This window comes from Salvelinus alpinus, chromosome 7, assembly GCF_045679555.1.
Source record: "Salvelinus alpinus chromosome 7, SLU_Salpinus.1, whole genome shotgun sequence".
Classification (NCBI taxonomy): Eukaryota; Metazoa; Chordata; class Actinopteri; order Salmoniformes; family Salmonidae; genus Salvelinus; species Salvelinus alpinus.
The window spans coordinates 64,048,097-64,068,542 of NC_092092.1; the positions used below are offsets into that span (position 1 = coordinate 64,048,097).

Here is a 20,446-nt window from a genome sequence, read left to right on the forward strand (position 1 = left end):
GTGGGTAAATAAAGTCTAACCTGGTTTATCTGGTGTAGTAATCATATAGACAAACATCTAGTGGGTAAATAAAGTCTAACCTGGTTTATCTGGTGTAGTAATCATTTGGACAAACATCTAGTGGGTAAATAAAGTCTAACCTGGTTTATCTGGTGTAGTAATCATATGGACAAACATCTAGTGGGTAAATAAAGTCTAACCTGGTTTATCTGGTGTAGTAATCATATGGACAAACATCTAGTGGGTAAATAAAGTCCAACCTGGTTTATCTGGTGTAGTAATCATATGTACAAACATCTAGTGGGTAAATAAAGTCTAACCTGGTTTATCTGGTGTAGTAATCATATGGACAAACATGAAAAGGTCTGTAGATAACATTGAGGTGTGTTTTTTTGAGAGAAGAAAAAAAACACTGCTCTGGTTACACTCTGTAATCTGATACACTCTGTTAATAAATATATTTCAAAATATTCCTCAAACTGTCATTCATATGTCAAAGATAAAATATTGTATGTTGCCTACTTAGATTAAGGATTCGCAAGGAGTGGTGTGATGGTACAAACAGACTGGTATCCAGGCACATTTTCAATACTGTCATGATCCCTTCTATTTACAGACATAATAGGCCATAGGGCAATGATGCATTCTGCTCTAAGCAGTGATCAAACAGTCCTGAGTGACAGGGTTTGGGAGCAAACAGTGGGGCAGTAACAGGAACACATCCACAGAGAGAGAGAGAGAGAGAGAGAGAGAGAGAGAGAGAGAGAGAGAGAGAGAGAGAGAGAGAGAGAGAGAGAGAGAGAGAGAGAGAGAGAGAGAGAGAGAGAGAGACAGAGACAGAGAGAGCGCACTGGATCGATCAGCACTCTTCTGCAAGAGCCATATGAAGCCATAGCTACCTAGTCTTCTCATTCATGCCCAGTTACCCCCTGACGCCCAAATGCATGCTGGTTAATGATTGACATGTGTAGTGCTGCTATGACCACCCATGGCTGGAGATGCACAGCTGGGAGATGTAGAGACAAACAGCACTGAGAGGGGACAAGGCAGCCCCTGATAAAAGAAGAGAGAGAGCGTAATCGATCTGTTAGACTCCAACCGAAAGCCATAGGTCAATCGCTCAAACTAAGAGGATATTTATCTATATATTAAGGGATTTTATCTTCAGCTAAGTCAGGATACATTGAGTTTATATATTTAGTGAGGCATATGGCTGAAATCCTCTTGTGATTGTAGTTATCAGTCTAATTCATTTACACCTTCTGGGTTCTCAGTAATTGGCCTGTCGATGTGGATGGCTGGCGATCTCTCTCATGGTGTTCTACTCTTTGGGTCCAACTCTTCCACCACAGACTACATCAACCTCACTGATACTGGGGGGCACAACGAGAGCACCTCAGCCCTGCTCCGGAGCACCGCCTTCAAAGTGTGTGTGCTCTGCGTCCTCATCCCCATACCGGTATTCGCCATACTGGGCAACCTCCTCATCGTGGCTTCTGTCGGACGCTTCCGGAACCTCCAGACGCCCACCAACACCTTCATTGTCTCTTTAGCAATGGCGGACTTCCTGGTTGCTGTGCTGGTGATGCCGTTCAGCCTGGTGCGCTCTGTGGACACTTGGTTGTTCGGACAGAACTTCTGTGTGGCCCACTTCCTGTTGGACATGACCCTGTGCACTTCCTCCATCTTCAACCTCAGCTGTGTTGCATTGGACCGGTACGTGGCAGTGTGCGACCCGCTTCACTACCCCACCCGCATGTCTCCCAGACGGGTCACCATGCTCCTCCTGCTCTCCTGGCTGCTCCCCCTCCTCATCTCCTCCCTCTGCGTCTCCCTCAGCATGTACTATCTGATGCCCCTTACTGGGCACAGGGGCACTCAGCAGGAAAGCCAGACCTGTGTGGCCCAGATCCACACACCCTATGCTGTGGCTTACTCTATGGTGTGTTTCTTCATTCCTGTTGTGTTCATGCTGTTTGCCTATGGGAGGATCTTTATGGTGGCTCAGAGGCAGGTGGATCCATGCCATGGAGAACCATCCCGGGCAGCTCCACACGGACCAGAACCCTATCAGGGAAGACCCAGCCAGGCCAGACCCAGCCAGACCAGACCCAGCCAGGCCAGACCCAGCCAGACCAGACCCAGCCAGGCCAGACCCAGCCAGGCCAGACCCAGCAAGGCCAGACCCAGCCAGATCAGACCCAGCCAGGCCAGACCCAGCCAGGCCAGACCCAGCCAGACCAGACCCAGCCAGGCCAGGCGAGACCCAGCCATGCCAGACCCAGCCAGGCCAGACCCCGCCAGACCAGACCCAGCCAGATCAAATCCAGCCAGGCCAGACCCAGCCAGGCCAGACCCAGCCAGGCTAGACCCAGCCAGACCAGACCCAGCAAGGCCAGACCCAGCCAGATCAGACCCAGCCAGGCCAGACCCAGCCAGGCCAGACCCAGCCAGACCAGACCCAGCCAGGCCAGGCCAGACCCAGCCATGCCAGACCCAGCCAGGCCAGACCCAGGCAGGCCAGACCCCGCCAGACCAGACCCAGCCAGATCAAATCCAGCCAGGCCAGACCCAGCCAGGCCAGACCCAGCCAGGCCAGACCCCGCCAGACCAGACCCAGCCAGATCAAATCCAGCCAGGCCAGACCCAGCCAGGCCAGACCCAGCCAGGCCAGACCCAGCCAGGCCAGACCCAGCAGGCCAGACCCAGGCAGGCCAGACCCCGCCAGACCAGACCCAGCCAGATCAAATCCAGCCAGGCCAGACCCCGCCAGACCAGACCCAGCCAGATCAAATCCAGCCAGGCCAGACCCAGCCAGGCCAGGCCAGACCCAGCCAGACCAGACCCAGCCAGATCAAATCCAGCCAGGCCAGACCCAGCCAGGCCAGACCCAGCCAGGCCAGACCCAGCCAGGCTAGACCCAGCCAGACCAGACCCAGCCAGATCAGATCCAGCCAGGCTAGACCCAGCCAGGCCAGACCCAGCCAGGCCAGACCCAGCCAGGCCAGACCCAGCCAGACCAGACCCAGCCAGACCAGACCCAGCCAGGCCAGACCCAGCCAGGCCAGACCCAGGCAGGCCAGACCCCGCCAGACCAGACCCAGCCAGATCAAATCCAGCCAGGCCAGACCCCGCCAGACCAGACCCAGCCAGATCAAATCCAGCCAGGCCAGACCCCGCCAGACCAGACCCAGCCAGACCCCGCCAGACCAGACCCAGCCAGGCCAGACCCAGCCAGACCAGACCCAGCCAGATCAAATCCAGCCAGGCCAGACCCAGCCAGGCCAGACCCAGCCAGGCCAAACCCAGCCAGGCTAGACCCAGCCAGACCAGACCCAGCCAGATCAGATCCAGCCAGGCTAGACCCAGCCAGGCCAGACCCAGCCAGGCCAGACCCAGCCAGGCCAGACCCAGCCAGACCAGACCCAGCCAGACCAGACCCAGCCAGATCAGACCCAGCCAGGCTAGACCCAGCCAGACCAGACCCAGCCAGATCAGATCCAGCCAGGCGAGTCCAGGCTAGGTTGGGGGGCTTCTCCATCAGAAAGGAGAACAAGGCTGCAAGGACCCTGGGTTTGATCATGGGGGTGTTCCTAATGTGCTGGTTCCTCTACTTCTGTATCAACATAGCCTTTACTCTGTGGGGAGACAGGATCAGCCCCATAGTCCTGGGGGCCTCTATGTGGCTGGGCTATGCTAACTCATCTCTGAATCCTTTTATTTATGCCTTCTTCAATAAAAACTTTCGCCATGCGTTTGTGGCCATCTTGGGTTGTGAGATACTAGGCAAGCAGATTAGGTGGTGTTTGGTGTCTACTCAGGAGATCAGTAGGCAGGTACATACTGTAGTTACCTTGGAAACCATCTCAAAATGACTGCCGGAGTGCAAGTAGATTCCTTTTATTAAACAGGAAATGTATTGGTTACATACACATATTTAGCAGATGTTATTGCGGGTGTAGCGAAATGCTTGTGTTCCTAGCAACAGTGCAGTAGTGTCTGACATCTCACAACAATACACGTATCAAAAGTAAAAGAATGGAATATATAAATATTAGGACGAGCAATGTCGGAGTGGCATTGATTAAATACAGTAGAATAGAATACAGGATATACATATGAGATGAGTATAGCAGTATGTAAACATTATTAAAGTGACTAGTGTTCCATTATTAAAGTGACCAGTGATTCCATGTCTATATATATAGGGCAGCAGCCTCCAAGGTGCAGGGTTGAGTAGCTGGGTGGTAGCCGGCTATTTATCAGTCTGATGGCCTTGAGATAGAAGCTGTTTTTCAGTCTCTCGGTCCCAGCTTTGATGAACCTTCTGGATGATTGCGGGGTGAACAGGACGTGGCTCGGGTGATTGATGTTCTTGATGATCTGTTTGGCCTTCGCTGTTGTACTTTCTTCACCACACTGTCTGTGTGGGTGGACCAATTCAGAATGTCAGTGATGTGTATGCCAAGGAACTTGAAGCTTTCCACCTTCTCCACTGCGGTCCTGTCAATGTGAATAGGGGCGTGCTCCCTCTGCTGTTTCCTGAAGTCCACGATCAGCTGCTTCATTTTGTTGACGTTGAGGGAGAGGTTATTTTCCTGGCACCACTGCCATGGCCCTCACCTCCTCCCTGTAGGCTGTCTCGTCATTTTTGGTAATCAGGCCTACTACTGTTGTTTCGTCTGCAAACTTGATGATTGAGTGATTGAGTTGGAGGCGTCCATGGCCACGCAGTCATGGGTGAACAGGGAGTACAGGAGGGGGCTGAGCACGCACCCTTGTGTGGCCCCTGTGTTGAGGATCAGCGAAGTGGAGGTTTTGTTTCCTACCTTCACCACCTGGGGGGCGGCCGTCAGGAAGTCCAGGGCCCAGTTGCACAGGGCAGGTTTCAGACCCAGGGCCCCGAGCTTAATGATGAGCTTGGAGGGTACTATGGGGTTGAAGGCAGAGCTATAGTCAATGAACATCATTCTGACTTAGGTATTCCTCTTGTCCAGGTGGGATAGGGCAGTGTGCAGTGCGATGGCGATTGCATCGTCTGTGGATCTATTGGGGCGGTTAACAAATTGAAGTGCGTCTCGGGTGTGATCCTTAACTAGCCTCTCAAAGCACATCATGATGACAGAAGTGAGTGGTACGGGGCGATAGTCATTTAGGTCAGTTATCTTTACTTTCTTGGGTACAGGAACAATGGTGGACATCTTGAAGCAAGTGGGAACAGCAGACTGGGATAGAGAGAGATTGAATATGTCCGTAAAACTCCAGTCACCTGTTCTGCGCATGCTCTGAAGATGCGGCTAGGGATGCCATCTGGGCCTGCAGCCTTGCGAGTGTTAACACGCTTAAATGTCTTACTCACGTCGGCCACAGAAAACGAGGGTGGGCTGAGAGTGGGCTGCATCGGTGGCAATGTGTTATTTTCAAAGCGGGTGAAGAAGGTGTTTAGCTTGTCCGGGAGCAAGACGTCGGTGTCTGCGACGTGGCTGTTTTTCCCTCTGTAATCCGTGATTGTCTGTAGACCCTGCCACATGCGTCTTGTGTCTGAACCGTTGAATTGCGACTCCACTTTGTCTCTGTACTGACGTTTTACCTGTTATATTGCCTTATTGTCACGACTTCCGCCGAAGTCGGCCCTTCTCCTTGTTCGGGTGGTGTTCGGCGGTCGACGTCACCGGCTTTCTAGTCACCATCGATCTATTTTTCAGTTTCGTTTTGTTTTGTCTGTTTATACACACCTGGTTTCAAATCGCCCATTATGTTCCCTATTTAACCCTCTGGCTTTCATTTCTGTTTTGTCCGTGATTGTTTGTGCGTTAGGTGTTGTGATGATTACGTGTGTGTTTATGATTATTTCCATTTATGGAACTTTTGCCTATATTTTGAGTAAAACACTGTGGTTTCACTCCACACCTGTGTCCTGCGCTTGACTCCGATACTTCTCCGCACACAACCCTGACACTTATGGAAGGAATAACTACACTGTTTGTATTCAACCATATTCCCAGTCACTCTGCCATGGTTAAATGCGGTGGTCCGCGCTTTCAGATTTGCGCGAATGCTGCCATCTAGCCACGGTTTCTGGTTTGGGTAGGTTTTAATAGTCACTGTGGGAACAACATACCCTACAACAACATACCCTACATACCCGTTGAATAGACCTTAGCACGTGTACTTCCTGTTTGAGTTTCTTCCTATAGGAAGGGAGGAGCAAATTGGAGTCGTGATCTGATTTGCCGAAGGGAGGGCGGGGAGGGCCTTGTAGGCATAGGCATTTCGAAAAGGCGAGTAGCAGTGATCTAGTGTTTTTCATAAGCGAGTACTACAGTCAATGTGTTGATAGAACTTCGGTAGTGATTTCCTCAAATTTGCTTTGTTAAAAAAGGTGCATGTTTTAAGATCTGACAAGTCTCCCATTTCACTCCCTCTCTGTCTCTTTGTGCAGTTTTGTTGAAATGAACCTGTAGCTATATCATTGTTTCTTTCACTGAATAAAAGAGGAAATAATATGGTGTCAAGATATTGTCTTTATCCTCTCTGTCGTGAGATTGTTATCATTTGAAGGTGTCAGTGCTTGCAGTGTCATTGCGTTGTCAGGATGACAGAGTAGTTAACCAGGCTATGTGGGAGCCAGCTACGTAACACAATGTTTCTTTCACCCTATCAGGACCAGGAAGAGAAAGAGAAAGCTTGTACAGGGGCAGATGTCTTTATGCAACGCCCACTCCTATTTGTAATAGGACCTGACAACCAGATTACCACAATCAAAAGGGGAACCTGAAGCCTATGACATCATTTGGAGTGACATTATCTTTCACAATCCTACATTTTATATTATTTCAATCTGTGCTGTCTAAGGTACAATTCCACGTATTGCTGAATGAACAGTGGAGTTTATTTTATGGCTGCTTTTGAAATCATTGACTTCAATCACATTTTATACACACCTGAGACATGTTTGTAATACAACAGATGGTCACTTTGGTGAGAAACAGTTCTCCATCTGACTTGGCCTATGTTCAGTAGAGGGTGAATTGCCTCTGTCACTGACCAACATCTTGGCACACTGCCAGTGATTGTGGCACCATTATCAATGTTTATGGTTCTATGTGTGTGGTTGGTTGACGGTGTACACTATTTAAAGGAGCAGAGTGGCATCTCACCTCATCTTCACCAATTAGCTGCTGCATCCCATCGCTAAGCTGCCAGGCTTACACTGGGAGATACGAGATCCATGATGAATTCCTTATGTACATTGGTAAGAAACTAGCGGTCTCCTACTATTCTATATGGCGTCTGAAAGCAGTACAAAAGAATATGGTGACGGGATTGTTGAAAAAGACAGCAAAAAGCATCACATTTTTTCATACTTCTCATTTTGTATTCAAGAGAGAGCGAGAGAGAAAGAGAGAGAGAGGGTGAGAGAGAGAAAAAGAGAGAGAGATGTTATTGCCACAAGCCAGGTGATGGCTCTAACGAGTCACAAACCCGGATCCGGGATCCCCCCCATCAAAAAAGCTGACTAGCATAGCCTAGCCTAAAGCCACAGGGATATCATATAATAAAATGTTCATGAAATCACAAGTCCAAGACACCAAATGAAAGATACACATCTTGTGAATCCAGCCATCATTTCTGATTTTTAAAATGTTTTACAGGGAAGACACAATATGTATTTCTATTAGCTAACCACCATAGCAAAAGACACAACTTTTTTTTCCCACCATTTTTTTCCTGCATAGGTAGCTATCACAAATTCGACCAAATAAAGATATAAATAGTCACTAACCAAGAAACAACTTCATCAGATGACAGTCTGATAACATATTTATTGTATAGCATATGTTTTGTTCGAAAAATGTGCATATTTCAGGTATAAATCATAGTTTTACATTGCAGCCACCATCACAACTCTCACCAAAGCAACTAGAATAACTACAGAGAGCAACGCGAATTACCTAAATACTCATCATAAAACATTTATGAAAAATACACAGCGTACAGCAAATGAAAGACAAAGATCTTGTGAATCCAGCCAATATTTCAGATTCTTTGTGTTTTACAGCGAAAACACAATTTAGCATTATATTAGCTTACTACAATAGCCAACCACACAGCAGCATTGATTCATGCACGTTAGCGATAGCGAATAAACCAGCAAAAGATATTACATTTTTCACTAACCTTCTCAAAACTTCATCAGATGACAGTCCTATAACATCATATTACACAATACATATATTGTTTGTTCGAAAATGTGCATATTTAGCGGCACACATCGTGGTTATACAATGAGAATAGTAGCCAAGCTGCCAACAAAATGTCGGGAGAAATCTTGGGAGAGGCACCTAATCTAATCAATAACTAATCATAAACTTGACTAAAAAATACAGGTTGGACAGCAAATGAAAGATACATTAGTTCTTAATGCAACCGCTGTGTTAGATTTTAAAAATTAACGTTACTACGACATACAGCGTGCGTTAAAGCGAGACCGCACCGAAATTAATGGCGGAATAGTAGTTTTACATTTTTCAACAGAACAACGAATTAATATCATAAATAGTTCTTACTTTTTCTTGAGCAATCTTGTGCAAGTTGTCCTTTGTCCAGAATCATCGTTGCTTGGTTGTAGATTGTCGTCTTCAACTTAGGAATTAGCAGCAAACATTAGCTATGTGGCCCAGACGTGTCCAACTCTTCATAACGCAGCACAAAGAAAGCACAAAGAAAATTCCGAAAATCGCAATATACTGATATAAACTGATATAACTCGGTTTAAAATAACTACATTATGATGTTTTTAACACCTATATCGAATAAAATCAGAGCCGGATATATCTAAGGCCTATAACGAGAGCTTTTCAGAATGCCATCCTGAGGTCTGTCTTGCGCCATGACGAACGTTGAAAAGAGTGCACCCCAGGTTCCAAGAGCCTTTATATGGCCTCAGATCTGCCTAGCAACACCATTCCAATTCTCACTGCTTACTGACATCTAGGGGAAATCGTATGCAGTGCATGTCGACTCATAGATTACATGCAAATTAATAAACTGACCCTGGAACAGAGTGCCCGATTTCAGATTTCTCACTTACAGGAAGTTAGCTGCAACTTGAGTTCTGTTTCACTCACAGATATAGTTCAAACGGTTTTAGAAACTAGAGAGTGTTTTCTATCCAATAGTAATAATAATATGCATATTGTACGAGCAAGAATTGAGTACGAGGCAGTTTAATTTGGGAACGAATTTTTACAAAGTCGAAATGGCGCCCCCCTATTGACAAGAAGTTTTAACCATCCCGTGTATTCAAAGCATCCCGTATGACTGTACCAATGTATAATCTTCAACAATTCTATTTTAGCCAACACTATAAACTGTATGATGCCTTCTTACCCTCTTCTCTCTGCTCCCTTCCACCCAGTGTTTAACTGCCGGTGGAGAGAATGGAACAGTGGAATCAGCAAGAGGATCTGTCTAACCAGTCTCTACCCACAACAACTGGGTGCTGCCTTAAAGAATACACTTTGCTATAAAACCTGACCCAATCCTTTTGTTCATTTTACCTTGTATGTCAAGTCAGATATTGACAATATGCTTGTAAACCAGTGGTGAAAATTACATTGAATATCAATCTCACTATAAGCCTAACACACCAGATATAACTGATCACTATCATCAATCAAGAAGATTAGAGGAATCAGGTACAAATCCTGGTCAATGCTGGTATAATGTACAGTAGGTTCGATGACTGTATTGTAGGCCAGTTGTGTTCGTTCAGTATGTACTGTATGTCACACATATTTTTGGAACATTTTGCAAGTAAGCCAACAGTAGTGAAGAGGGCACGACAAAAGCTATTCTCTCTCAGGAGACTGAAAGTATTTGGCATGGGTCCTCAGATTCTCGTGAAGAGACATCCGTGGTAGACCTGATCACCGACAACGATGAGACAGCCTATAGGGAGGAGGTCAGAGACCTGGTCGTGTGGTGCCAGGACAACAACTTCTCCCTCAATGTGATCAAGACAAAGGAGATGATTGTGGACTACAGGAAAAGGAGGACCGATCTCGCCCGCATTCTCATCGACGGGGCTGTAGTGGAGCAGGTTGAGAGCTTCAAGTTCCTTATTCACATCACCAACAAACTATCATGGTCCAAATACATCAAGACAGTCATGAAGAGGGAATGACAAAGCCTATTACCCCTCAGGAGACTGAAAAGATCTGGCGTGGGTCCTCAGATCCTCAAAAGGTTTTACAGCTGCACCATCGAGAGCATCCGGACTGGTTGCATCACTGGATGGTATGGCAACTGCTCGGCCTCCGACCGCAAGGCACAACAGAGGGTAGTGAATACGGCCCAGTACATCACCAGGGCCAAGCTTCCTGCCATCCAGTACCTCTATACCAGGCGGTGCCTGGCTATTTAATCATTTGTTATTCTTATCTCTTACTTTTTTTTGGTATGTTCTTAAAACTGCATTGTTGGTTAAGGGCTTAAGGGCGTGAAAGTAAGCATTTCACTGTAAGGTCTACACCTGTTGTATTCGGCGCATGTGACAAATACATTTGATTTGATAGTTCATGCTTTAGTACCTCCATCAATGTCATTGTGGAGGAAAAGTGGGCCACCATTTTTGTCAGCACTTACTGGGATTTTGAGGTTGAGAACTCTGGGCCATGCATAATGCAGCATCATAATGCCATTGCCATGACAACATACCTAACAATCCAGATGTTGCAGGAATGAATTCCGTTTCTTGATCACTTGCTGCTGGACACTTGGTGAGATATCAACATCAATATTGAGAGAACAGCATTGTTTTACAAAGTATCTTGAGAGATTGACAAAATCGCATCTGCCATCAGTGTGCATATTCAATCTCTTCATCATTTAGAATTGTAGTATTTATAAGGATCCACAATTAGCGGCTGCCTATAGGCAGTGGCTACTCTTCCTGGGGTCCAAACAGGAAACAACACAACAATTCAAATATACACCACCGTTCAAAAGTTTGGGGTCACTTAGAAATGTCCTTGTTTTTGAAAGAAAAGCTCATTTTTTGTCCATTAAAATAACATAAAATGTATCAGAAATACAGTGTAGACATTGTTAATGTTGTAAATGACTTGTAGCTGGAAACTGCTGATTTTTTATGGAATATCTACATAGGCGTACAGAGGCCCATTATCAGCAACCATCACTCCTGTGTTCCAATGGCACGTTGTGTTAGCTAATCCAAGTTTATCATTTTAAAAGGCTAAGTTGTCATTAGAAAACCCTTTTGCAATTATGTTAGCACAGCTGAAAACTGTTGTGCTGATTAAAGAAGCAATACAACTGGCCTTCTTTAGACTAGTTGAGTATCAGGAGCATCAGCATTTGTGGGTTTGATTACAGGCTCAAAATGGCCAGAAACAAATAACTTTCTTCTGAAACTCCTCTGTCTATACTTGTTCTGAGAAATGAAGGCTATTCCATGCAAAAAATTGTCAAGAAACGGAAGTTCTCGTACAACACTGTGTACTACTCCCTTTACAGAACAGCGCAAACTGGCTCTAACCAGAATAGAATGAGAAGTGTGAGGCCCCGGTGCACAACAGAGCAAAAGGACAAGTACATAAGAGTGTTTAGTTTGAGAAACAGACGACTCACAAGTCCTCAACTGGCAGCTTCATTAAAAAATACCCGCAAAACACCAGTCACAATGTCAACAGTAAAGAGGCGACTCCGGGATGCTGGCCTCCTAGGCAGACTTCCTCTGTCCAGTGTCTGTGTTCTTTTGCCCATCGTAATCTTTTATTTTTATTGGCCAATCTGAGATATGGCTTTTTCTTTGCAACACTGCCTAGAAGGCCAGCATCCCGCAGTAACCTCTTCACTGTTGACGTTGAGACTGTTTTTTGCTGGTACTATTTAATGAAGCTATCTGACATAGCTCTGTCCGGACTTAGCTTTCAGGACGGCCTCTCGGCCGGACCAATCTATCTGGCCGGATGGACCTGACCGGATAGCTACGTCTGGCCTACCAGATAGCTAGGTCCAGCCGGACATATCTATCTGGCTGGCTGGACTTAGCTATCTGGCAGGCCGGCTGGACAAAGCTATCTGGCCAACCGGAATCGGTCCACTGGGTTATCTTGGGCATTTTCCTGATCATTGTGTCAGACTCGTCCTCTCTTCTCGACTGACAATGCAGGTTCTTTCTCCTCATTTTTGTCAGGATCAATTTCAAGTTCACTATCAATCAACTACATTTGTATTTCCTGTACTTGACCCAAAGGTGAAAGCACTTGACTTGTATTTTCTCAGCCGGTTTGGGTATGCACCTCACGCCCTTCTTTCTGCCCGCTTCTTCTCACTATCCTAACTCTCCCTCGCCCTGTCCTCTGACAAGATGACTTCCATCTCCATGTGGGACTTCAGGAAACTCAGTATCGAGCCACCCGCTGCTGGAAACATAAGGAGCATATCTTGTAAATTAGCGAGAGGGTGAAAGGGTAGCATTTGTAGCACAATGGGTACTGTATCCACACAACTACGTTTTGAATAACTGAGCATCAGGCAGACATATGATACCTCCTCCTCAGTTACTCATACATTTTCTGGAGCATAGGATTACAATAAATAGAATGGACATGTTCTCTCTGATCATGGCAATTTTCCATGGGATTGCAATAGTCTGGCCTGCTTTGTCTGTACTACTTCTAATTCTATGGGTGGCATATGAGAACTATGAGCTTTCAAATAAGCATCATTGAACATTCCCATGTCATCATTGAGTTTGTATTGAATACTAAACATTAAATGCCTGTGGTACACCCAATATTGCCACCAGGGAATTTGTAACACTCATCATGCAGGCTTCATGTTGTGTATGTTGGTGGTCATATTGAGTACTATACACTCCTAGAGAAAAGGTCTCCATAGGATAACTTTGTCCAGAACAATCGTCTTTTGGTTGAAAGATGTCCTCTACTCCTGTAGAAATTAGCTGCTAACGCCGATGTACCGGAGAGGTGCCCAACTCGTGATAACGCCTGACAAAGAAACTCCAGAAAATCGCAATAAACTGATATAAACTGCTATAAGTCAGTTTAAATTAACTACCTTATGAAGTTTTTAAGACAAAAAACTAATTAAATCAGAGCCGGAGATATAGAACTGCTAAACCGAAAGCTTTTCAGGACGCCATGCTGGTGTCCCTGCTGCGTCAGGCCCCGCGTCGAAAAGGTCGGTCCTTCCGTTCCAAGAGCCTTTATACTCCCCCAGATGGTGCTATCCACTCCATTCAAAGTCTCACCGCTTACTGACATCTAGGGGAAGGCGTATGCAGTGCATGTAGCCCCATAGCTTACAAGGGAATTTATAAACCGACCCTGGAACAGAGACCTCGATTTCAGAAATCTCACTTCTTGACAGGAAGTGTGCTGCAGAATGAGTTCTGTTTCACTCAGAGAAATAATTCAAACGGTTTTAGAAACTAGAGAGTGTTTTCTATCCAATAGTAATAATAATATGCATATTGTACGAGCAAGAATTGAGTACGAGGCAGTTTAATTTGGGAACGAAAATTCTACAAAGTGTAAACAGCACCCCCTATTGAGAAAATGTTTTAAGGTTCTAGAGAGGACCTTTTTTTCTAAGAGTGTAGATCATCCTAGTATACACTACCTACCGGTCAAAAGTTTTAGAACACCTACTCATTCAAGGGTTTTCTTTATTTTTACTATTTTCTACATTTTAGAATAGCAGTGAAGACATCAGAACTATGAAATAACACATATGGAATCATGTAGTAACCAAAAAAGTGTTAAAAATATTTTTATTTTATTTTTTTATTTCACCTTTATTATATTTTACATTACGGATTCCTCAAATAGCCACCCTTTGCCTTGATGACAGAATTGCACACCCTGGCATTCTCTGAAATAGATTAATGAGGTAGTCACCTGGAATGCATTTCAATTAACAGACTTAAGGGTTTGAGCCAATCATTTGTGTTGTGACAAGGTAGGGGGTATACAGAAGATAGCCCTATTTGGTAAAAGACCAAGTCCATATTATTGCAAGAACAGCTCAAATAAGCAAATAGAAACGACAGTCCATCATTACTTTAAGATTTGAAGGTCATTCAAAATCGGAAAATGTCAAGAACTTTTAAAGTTTCTTCAAGTGCAGTCGCAAAAAACATCAAGCGCTATGATGAAACTGGCTCTCATGAGGATCTCCACAGGAATGGAAGACCCAGAGTTACCTCTGATGCAGAGGATCAGTTCATTAGAGTTACCAGCCTCAGCAATTGCAGCCCAAAGAAATGCTTCACAAAGTTCAAGTAATTTATGTAGTTCTGTCCTTGAGCTGTTCTTGTCTATTGACATTCTGTATTATGTTTCATGTTTTGTGTGGACCCCAGGAAGAGCAGCTGCTGCTTTGCAACAGCTAATGGGGATCCTAATAAAATACCAAATTCCAAATACCAAACAGACACATCTCAACATCCACGGTTCAGGGGAAACTGTGTGAATCAGGCCTTCATGGTCGAATTGCTGCAAAGAAACCACTACAAAAGGACACCAATAATAAGAAGAGACTTGCTTAGGCCAAGAAACACGAGCAATGGACATTAGACAGGTGGAAATTTGTCCATTGGTCTGGAGTCCAAATGGGAATGTCTTTGTGAGATGCGGTATGGATGAACGGAGGATCTACCCATGTGTATTTCCCACCGTGAAGCATGGAGGAGGAGGTGTTATGGAGTAGGTGTGCTTTGCTGGTGACACTGTCTGTGATTTATTTAGAATTCAAGGCGTACTTAACCAGCATGGCTACCACAGCATTCTGCAGCGATGCGCCATCACATCTGGTTTGGGCTTAGTGGGACTATCATTTGTTTTTCAACAGGACAATGACCCAACACCACTCCAGGCTGTGTAAGGGCTATTCGACCAAGAATTAGAGTGACGGAGTGCTGCATCAGATGACCTGATCTCCACAATCCCCTGACCTCAACCAAATTGAGATGGTTTGGAATGAGTCGGACTGCAGAGTGAAGGAAAAGCAGGCAACAAGTGCTCAGCATATGTGGGAACTCCTTCAAGACTGTTGGAAAAGCATTCCAGGGGAAGTTGGTTGAGAGAATGCCAAGTGTGTTCAAAGCTGTCATCAAGGCAAAGGGTGGTTAATTGAATAATCTCAAATAAAAATATATTTAGATTTGTTTAACACTTTTTGGGTTACTACATGATTCCATATGCGTTATTTCATAGTTTTGATGTCTTCAGAAAGCCCTTGAATGATTAAGTGTTCTAAAACTTTTGACATTGTCATCAAACGTTTGTTTTCATATTGGTTTCTAGGCCAAGATTATCTTTATTATCAATACTGACTCGGGAGCCTACCACTGAAAAGGATGGACCAGATCCATATAATGAAATACATGGCTCTGGGAGAGACTATCTATCCACCACGGGGTGTTACGTAAGCAATACTATTGAAATGTGCAGTGTATCTGCACAAACTTGTTCTGAATGACTCAATCACATCCGATATGACATTTCTTAAAGCAACAGCAACCCAATAGTGAATAGCACAGGTGAAATCCACTTTTCTGAACACTTGAGTACCTGACTGTTTCTGCGTGCAGCAACTTTATGTCATTGCATTGGCAATAGAACGACAAGTTGCCATGACTGGCATGTGCTCTACATACTTCCTCTTGGAGTCTTTGTGCTGCTGTCAGTGAGGCCTGTGTGTGGAGGGAGGGAATGAGGCAGTTTTGTCAGTGAGTCACTGAACATTGCATGATAAAAAAGAAAGAATTCTTTCAAAAGAAGGAGAATACCACACCTCTCTAGAGTTCCTGTCTGTTCTCTGCTGTCTCTGGTCAGTTCTTCACCACCATGGCATTCTCTGGGACGTATGAGCTTGAAAGTCAAGAGAATTACGATGAGTTTCTGGAGGCAATTGGTAAGTCAAACTCTAAAAGATTTGTTTATGTGTTTAATGTGTTTGAGTCAAACTAAAAGGTTTTAATTAGATGTGTATGTCATTAACCTTAATCTTTCCCCCATTAATCTTTCCCACCGTGCACTACCATAGCTATACCCCTAACCACAACCCTAATTCTAATCCTAACAATGACCCTAACTCTAATCCTAACACTAGCCGCAACTATCAGTCTAATCCTAACGCTAACCCATTTCTTACCTATCCTTACCCAACCCCAACCTTAACATGTAACCCTTACCGTACCCTCTGTACTTTTCCCCCAGGGTTTTCCAATGCCAAGACTGACTTCAAAGTGATAACAGAAGTGCTTCAGGAGGGGGATGATTTTACCTGGTCACAGATTATTCCCAACTGGACCTTGACTAACAAGTTCACCCTCGGAAAGGAGTGTGAGCTAGAGAGCATGCTACGCTCCAAGTTCGTGGTGAGTGAATAAATGAATGAATAAATGAATGAATGTGCTCTTTAAACTCATGGAATTGTATTCAAAGAGATACAGCGTATGTACTGTACTTTCCATCGGAATGTGATTCACGTGCTGAACTCTTTTTCCCTCTTAGACCACCGTCACCATGGAAGGAGGCAAGATAATTATTCCGTTCCCCCAGTATCATTTCACTGCTGAGATCAGTGGGGACAAGCTGATCATGGTAGGAGAAAGAGACTGAGACAGAGAGAAAGAAAGAGAGTGATTGAGTTAGTGAGTTATTCAAGTAAAGAGACATATGAAGAGGGAGACTGTTGTTTATACTATATGTGACATAGTGTACAACAGAATGGATGTTTTAATTCCAATACTCTGATAAACCCTCTCTCCGTGTTCTTTTCTCCTTTCTCCGTTATACAGCTCTGTACAACCTCCGGGGAGAAGGGTGTGACCATGAAGAGAATCAACAAGAGGATCTGACATCAAAAATGTAACTTGTTGAGGCAGAGCTCTTGTGTGTGTGCTGTTACTGGTAGCCTTGTCCCCGCTACCTCATAAACTACCCGCATGTTACTGGTTCACCTCCAGAAACATCTGGATGACTCATACCAGCTGGATCACCCTTCCAGTACATTTCCAGCAACGGTCCCCTGTCCATCTTTAATTTAAAGAGAGATATACCAAACAATCTATGCAACTTCCTGGTATTCAATGTTTGAAGTGTGTCAATGGAATCCATGAACTACCTTCACGCGAATAAAGTAATGTCTTATTTCTTTGTACCAGCTGATAATGTAAGATAAAAGTAAAATGAACATGCAAGAGAACACCAGACTTGTTGCAAAGGCAGCTTTCTTTGTTATAGAATCATCCTGAGCGCCGCTGTTGCAGTAGAGTAACAGTTGCAGTCTGTCTCCCCCTACTGCATATTAGGAAACAGTGCAGATGTGTTTCTAGCTCAATAAGGCTTAGTGAAGAGACAGGCAGCATTGGGCCCTCTTGGGGTTTCTCTTCAATGGATGTGGAGCCGTTCACTCCGCGGGCTTGGAGATCTGGAGGGTCAGACAGAAGGCCGATCTACGCCATCTCATTACATTTGGGGAATCATAACATAACTAACCTCACTGCCTTCCTCAGCCATGTTCTTAGATAACCCTTGTAAACGATAGAGGTTATATCATCATATAGGTCCATTTTCTACATCTGGTTTAGATTTGTATTTTATTTCTTACTAGAGTCCTATTGTCATATTATCTTTGGTGCATTGTGATTATTATTATATACTGACAAACACACATCTACTGAGGAATACAATAATGACAACACATATTCTCTCTCTGTACTACGAGGTAACACCTTTGCGATCTAACATCTTCGTTGAACGTACAGTTGTTTTTACATTGTATAATTCCGATACATCATGAGGTGGTTCTTACCAAGTAACTCCGTGAACTTATCGACATTTCCCTGGCTCTCCATCTCATAGGTCCCGCTGAAGGCCATGGCCGTGCTGCGGTGTGGAGCGATGAGAAGAAGACGATGACGGCGAGGTGCTCAGAGCAGACAAGCAACTAGGAGTGCCACTCTGCTTCCTTAAATACACCACCACCAACCCCCTGTTGACAGTCGCCCCAGTTCCCTTCCCTCCCATGATCACACACCCTTCACCTTTCAGTTCCTACAACGCAAATATGTAATAAAATTGATATTAAAATGGATAAACCTGTACGATCTTATTCAAAGTGATTTTAAGGTCCTCACTGTAGGATTTTGAATCTCTATTTCAAACCTTCATGCTGGCCTCCTGAGTGGCGCAGTGGTCTAAGGTACTGCGTCGCAGTGCTAGCTGTGCCACTAGAGATTCTGGGTTCGAGTCCAGGCTCTGTCGCGACTGGGAGACCAATGGGGCGCACAGCGGCGTGAGGGTTTGGCTGGCAGGGATGTCCTTGTCCCATTGCGCACTAGTGACTCCTGTGGTGGGCTGGGCGCAGTGCATGATGACACGGTCTCCAGGTGCACGGTGTTTCCTCCGGCACATTGGTGCAGCTGGCTTCCGTGTTAAGACGGCATTGTGTCAAGAAGCAGTGCGGCTTGGTTGGAGTGTGTCACAGGATGCACAGCTAATCTGCTAGTCACTGGCAGTTAGATGATGAATCCAATCCAGATTTTTGCTTCAAACAAAGCAGGGCACATTTCTCAGACAGTCACCCAGAACAGCACCTCTCTCTACAGAGAAACGCACCTCTCTCTACAGAGAACACCACCTCTCTCTACAGAGAACACCACCTCTCTCTACAGAGAACACCCCCTCTCTCTACAGAGAAAAGCACCTCTCTCTACAGAGAAACGCACCTCTCTCTACAGAGAACACCACCTCTCTCTACAGAGAACAGCGCCTCTCTCTACAGAGAACACCACCTCTCTCTACAGAGAACACCACCTCTCTCTACAGAGAACACCACCTCTCTCTACAGAGAACACCCCCTCTCTTTACAGAGAAAAGCACCTCTCTCTACAGAGAACACCTCCTCTCTCTACAGAGAACACCCCCTCTCTCTACAGAGAACACCCCCTCTCTCTACAGAGAAAAGCACCTCTCTCTACAGAGAACACCACCTCTCTCTACAGAGAACACCACCTCTCTCTACAGAGAACACCTCCTCTCTCTCTACAGAGAACACCCCCTCTCTCTACAGAGAAAAGCACCTCTCTCTACAGAGAACACCACCTCTCTCTACAGAGAACACCACCTCTCTCTACAGAGAACACCTCCTCTCTCTCTACAGAGAACACCACCTCTCTCCTCAGAGAACAACTCCTCTCTCTCTACAGAGAACACCACCTCTCTCCTCAGAGAACACCTCCTCTCTCTCTACAGAGAACACCTCCTCTCTCTCTACAGAGAATACCACCTCTCTCTACAGAGAACACCATCTCTCTCTAAAGCCCTCTACTCTGACCTCCCCTTATGTCATTCAGTGGCAGATATGAGATGAAGATTCAGAAGAACCAAGTGGTGTTCCTCAAGCACTTTGGTCAGTACCAAACCTATCATTTTCAATGAGGTTTAGTAGACATAAATGATGTTCAAAAACAGAAAACAACATTTGGACAAGTTATTCTATGTAAACCTCTGTTGGAACGAGCTAAACTAACATTTTATATAACGTGTATTTGATAATTGATTTCACAGAATGTTGACCTCAATCGTTGTCTTCCACCATTTCCTCAACTTTTCCCCAGGGATTGTACGTGATGATGCAGTAAAGACAGACATCAAGGCGGTGACAGATAGTCCAGCATGGAAATGACTTTGTCTGGACCAAGTTCCTTCCCTCTAGGGCCTGGACCCTGTCTGTTCGCTTATCCTTCTCATGCGCACCACAACCCCTGGAAAGAATGGTGTGACCATGAAGAAAATCAGTACGAGGTTCTAGAAATGACCTTCCACTGTTCCACCACCATGACCTGAGAGGTAGCGAGACCAATTCAAGACCAAGACCTGAGAGGTAGCGAGACCAATTCAAGACCAAGACCCGAGAGGTAGTGAGACCAATTCAAGACCTGAGAGGTAGTGAGACCAATTCAAGACCAAGACCTGAGAGGTAGTGAGACCAATTCAAGACCTGAGAGGTAGTGAGACCAATTCAAGACCATGACCTGAGAGGTAGTGAGACCAATTCAAGACCAAGACCTGAGAGGTAGCGAGACCAATTCAAGACCAAGACCTGAGAGGTAGTGAGACCATTTCAACACCAAGACCTGAGAGGTAGTGAGACCAATTCAAGACCAAGACCTGAGAGGTAGTGAGACCAATTCAAGACCAAGACCTGAGAGGTAGTGAGACCAATTCAAGACCAAGACCTGAGAGGTAGCGAGACCAATTCAAGACCAAGACCTTGAGAGGTAGTGAGACCAATTCAAGATCATGACCTGAGAGGTAGTGAGACCATTTCAACACCAAGACCTGAGAGGTAGTGAGACCAATTCAAGACCAAGACCTGAGAG

General features: G+C 45.2%; 1 protein-coding gene and 1 pseudogene across 1 annotated transcript; both read left to right on the top strand.

Moving 5' to 3' along the window:
- The first annotated feature begins 1,092 nt into the window (after positions 1 to 1,092).
- Positions 1,093 to 6,476, top strand: LOC139581465 (5-hydroxytryptamine receptor 4-like; annotated as a pseudogene).
- A 9,112-nt stretch (positions 6,477 to 15,588) lies between these two features.
- Positions 15,589 to 18,160, top strand: LOC139581466 (gastrotropin-like). The gene is made up of 5 exons (XM_071411253.1): positions 15,589 to 15,969; positions 16,275 to 16,435; positions 16,572 to 16,661; positions 16,859 to 16,928; positions 17,925 to 18,160. The coding sequence occupies exons 1-4, from the start codon at positions 15,903 to 15,905 to the stop codon at positions 16,916 to 16,918; spliced, it is 378 nt and encodes a 125-aa protein (XP_071267354.1). The 5' UTR covers positions 15,589 to 15,902; the 3' UTR covers positions 16,919 to 16,928; positions 17,925 to 18,160.
- Positions 18,161 to 20,446: the final 2,286 nt, after the last annotated feature.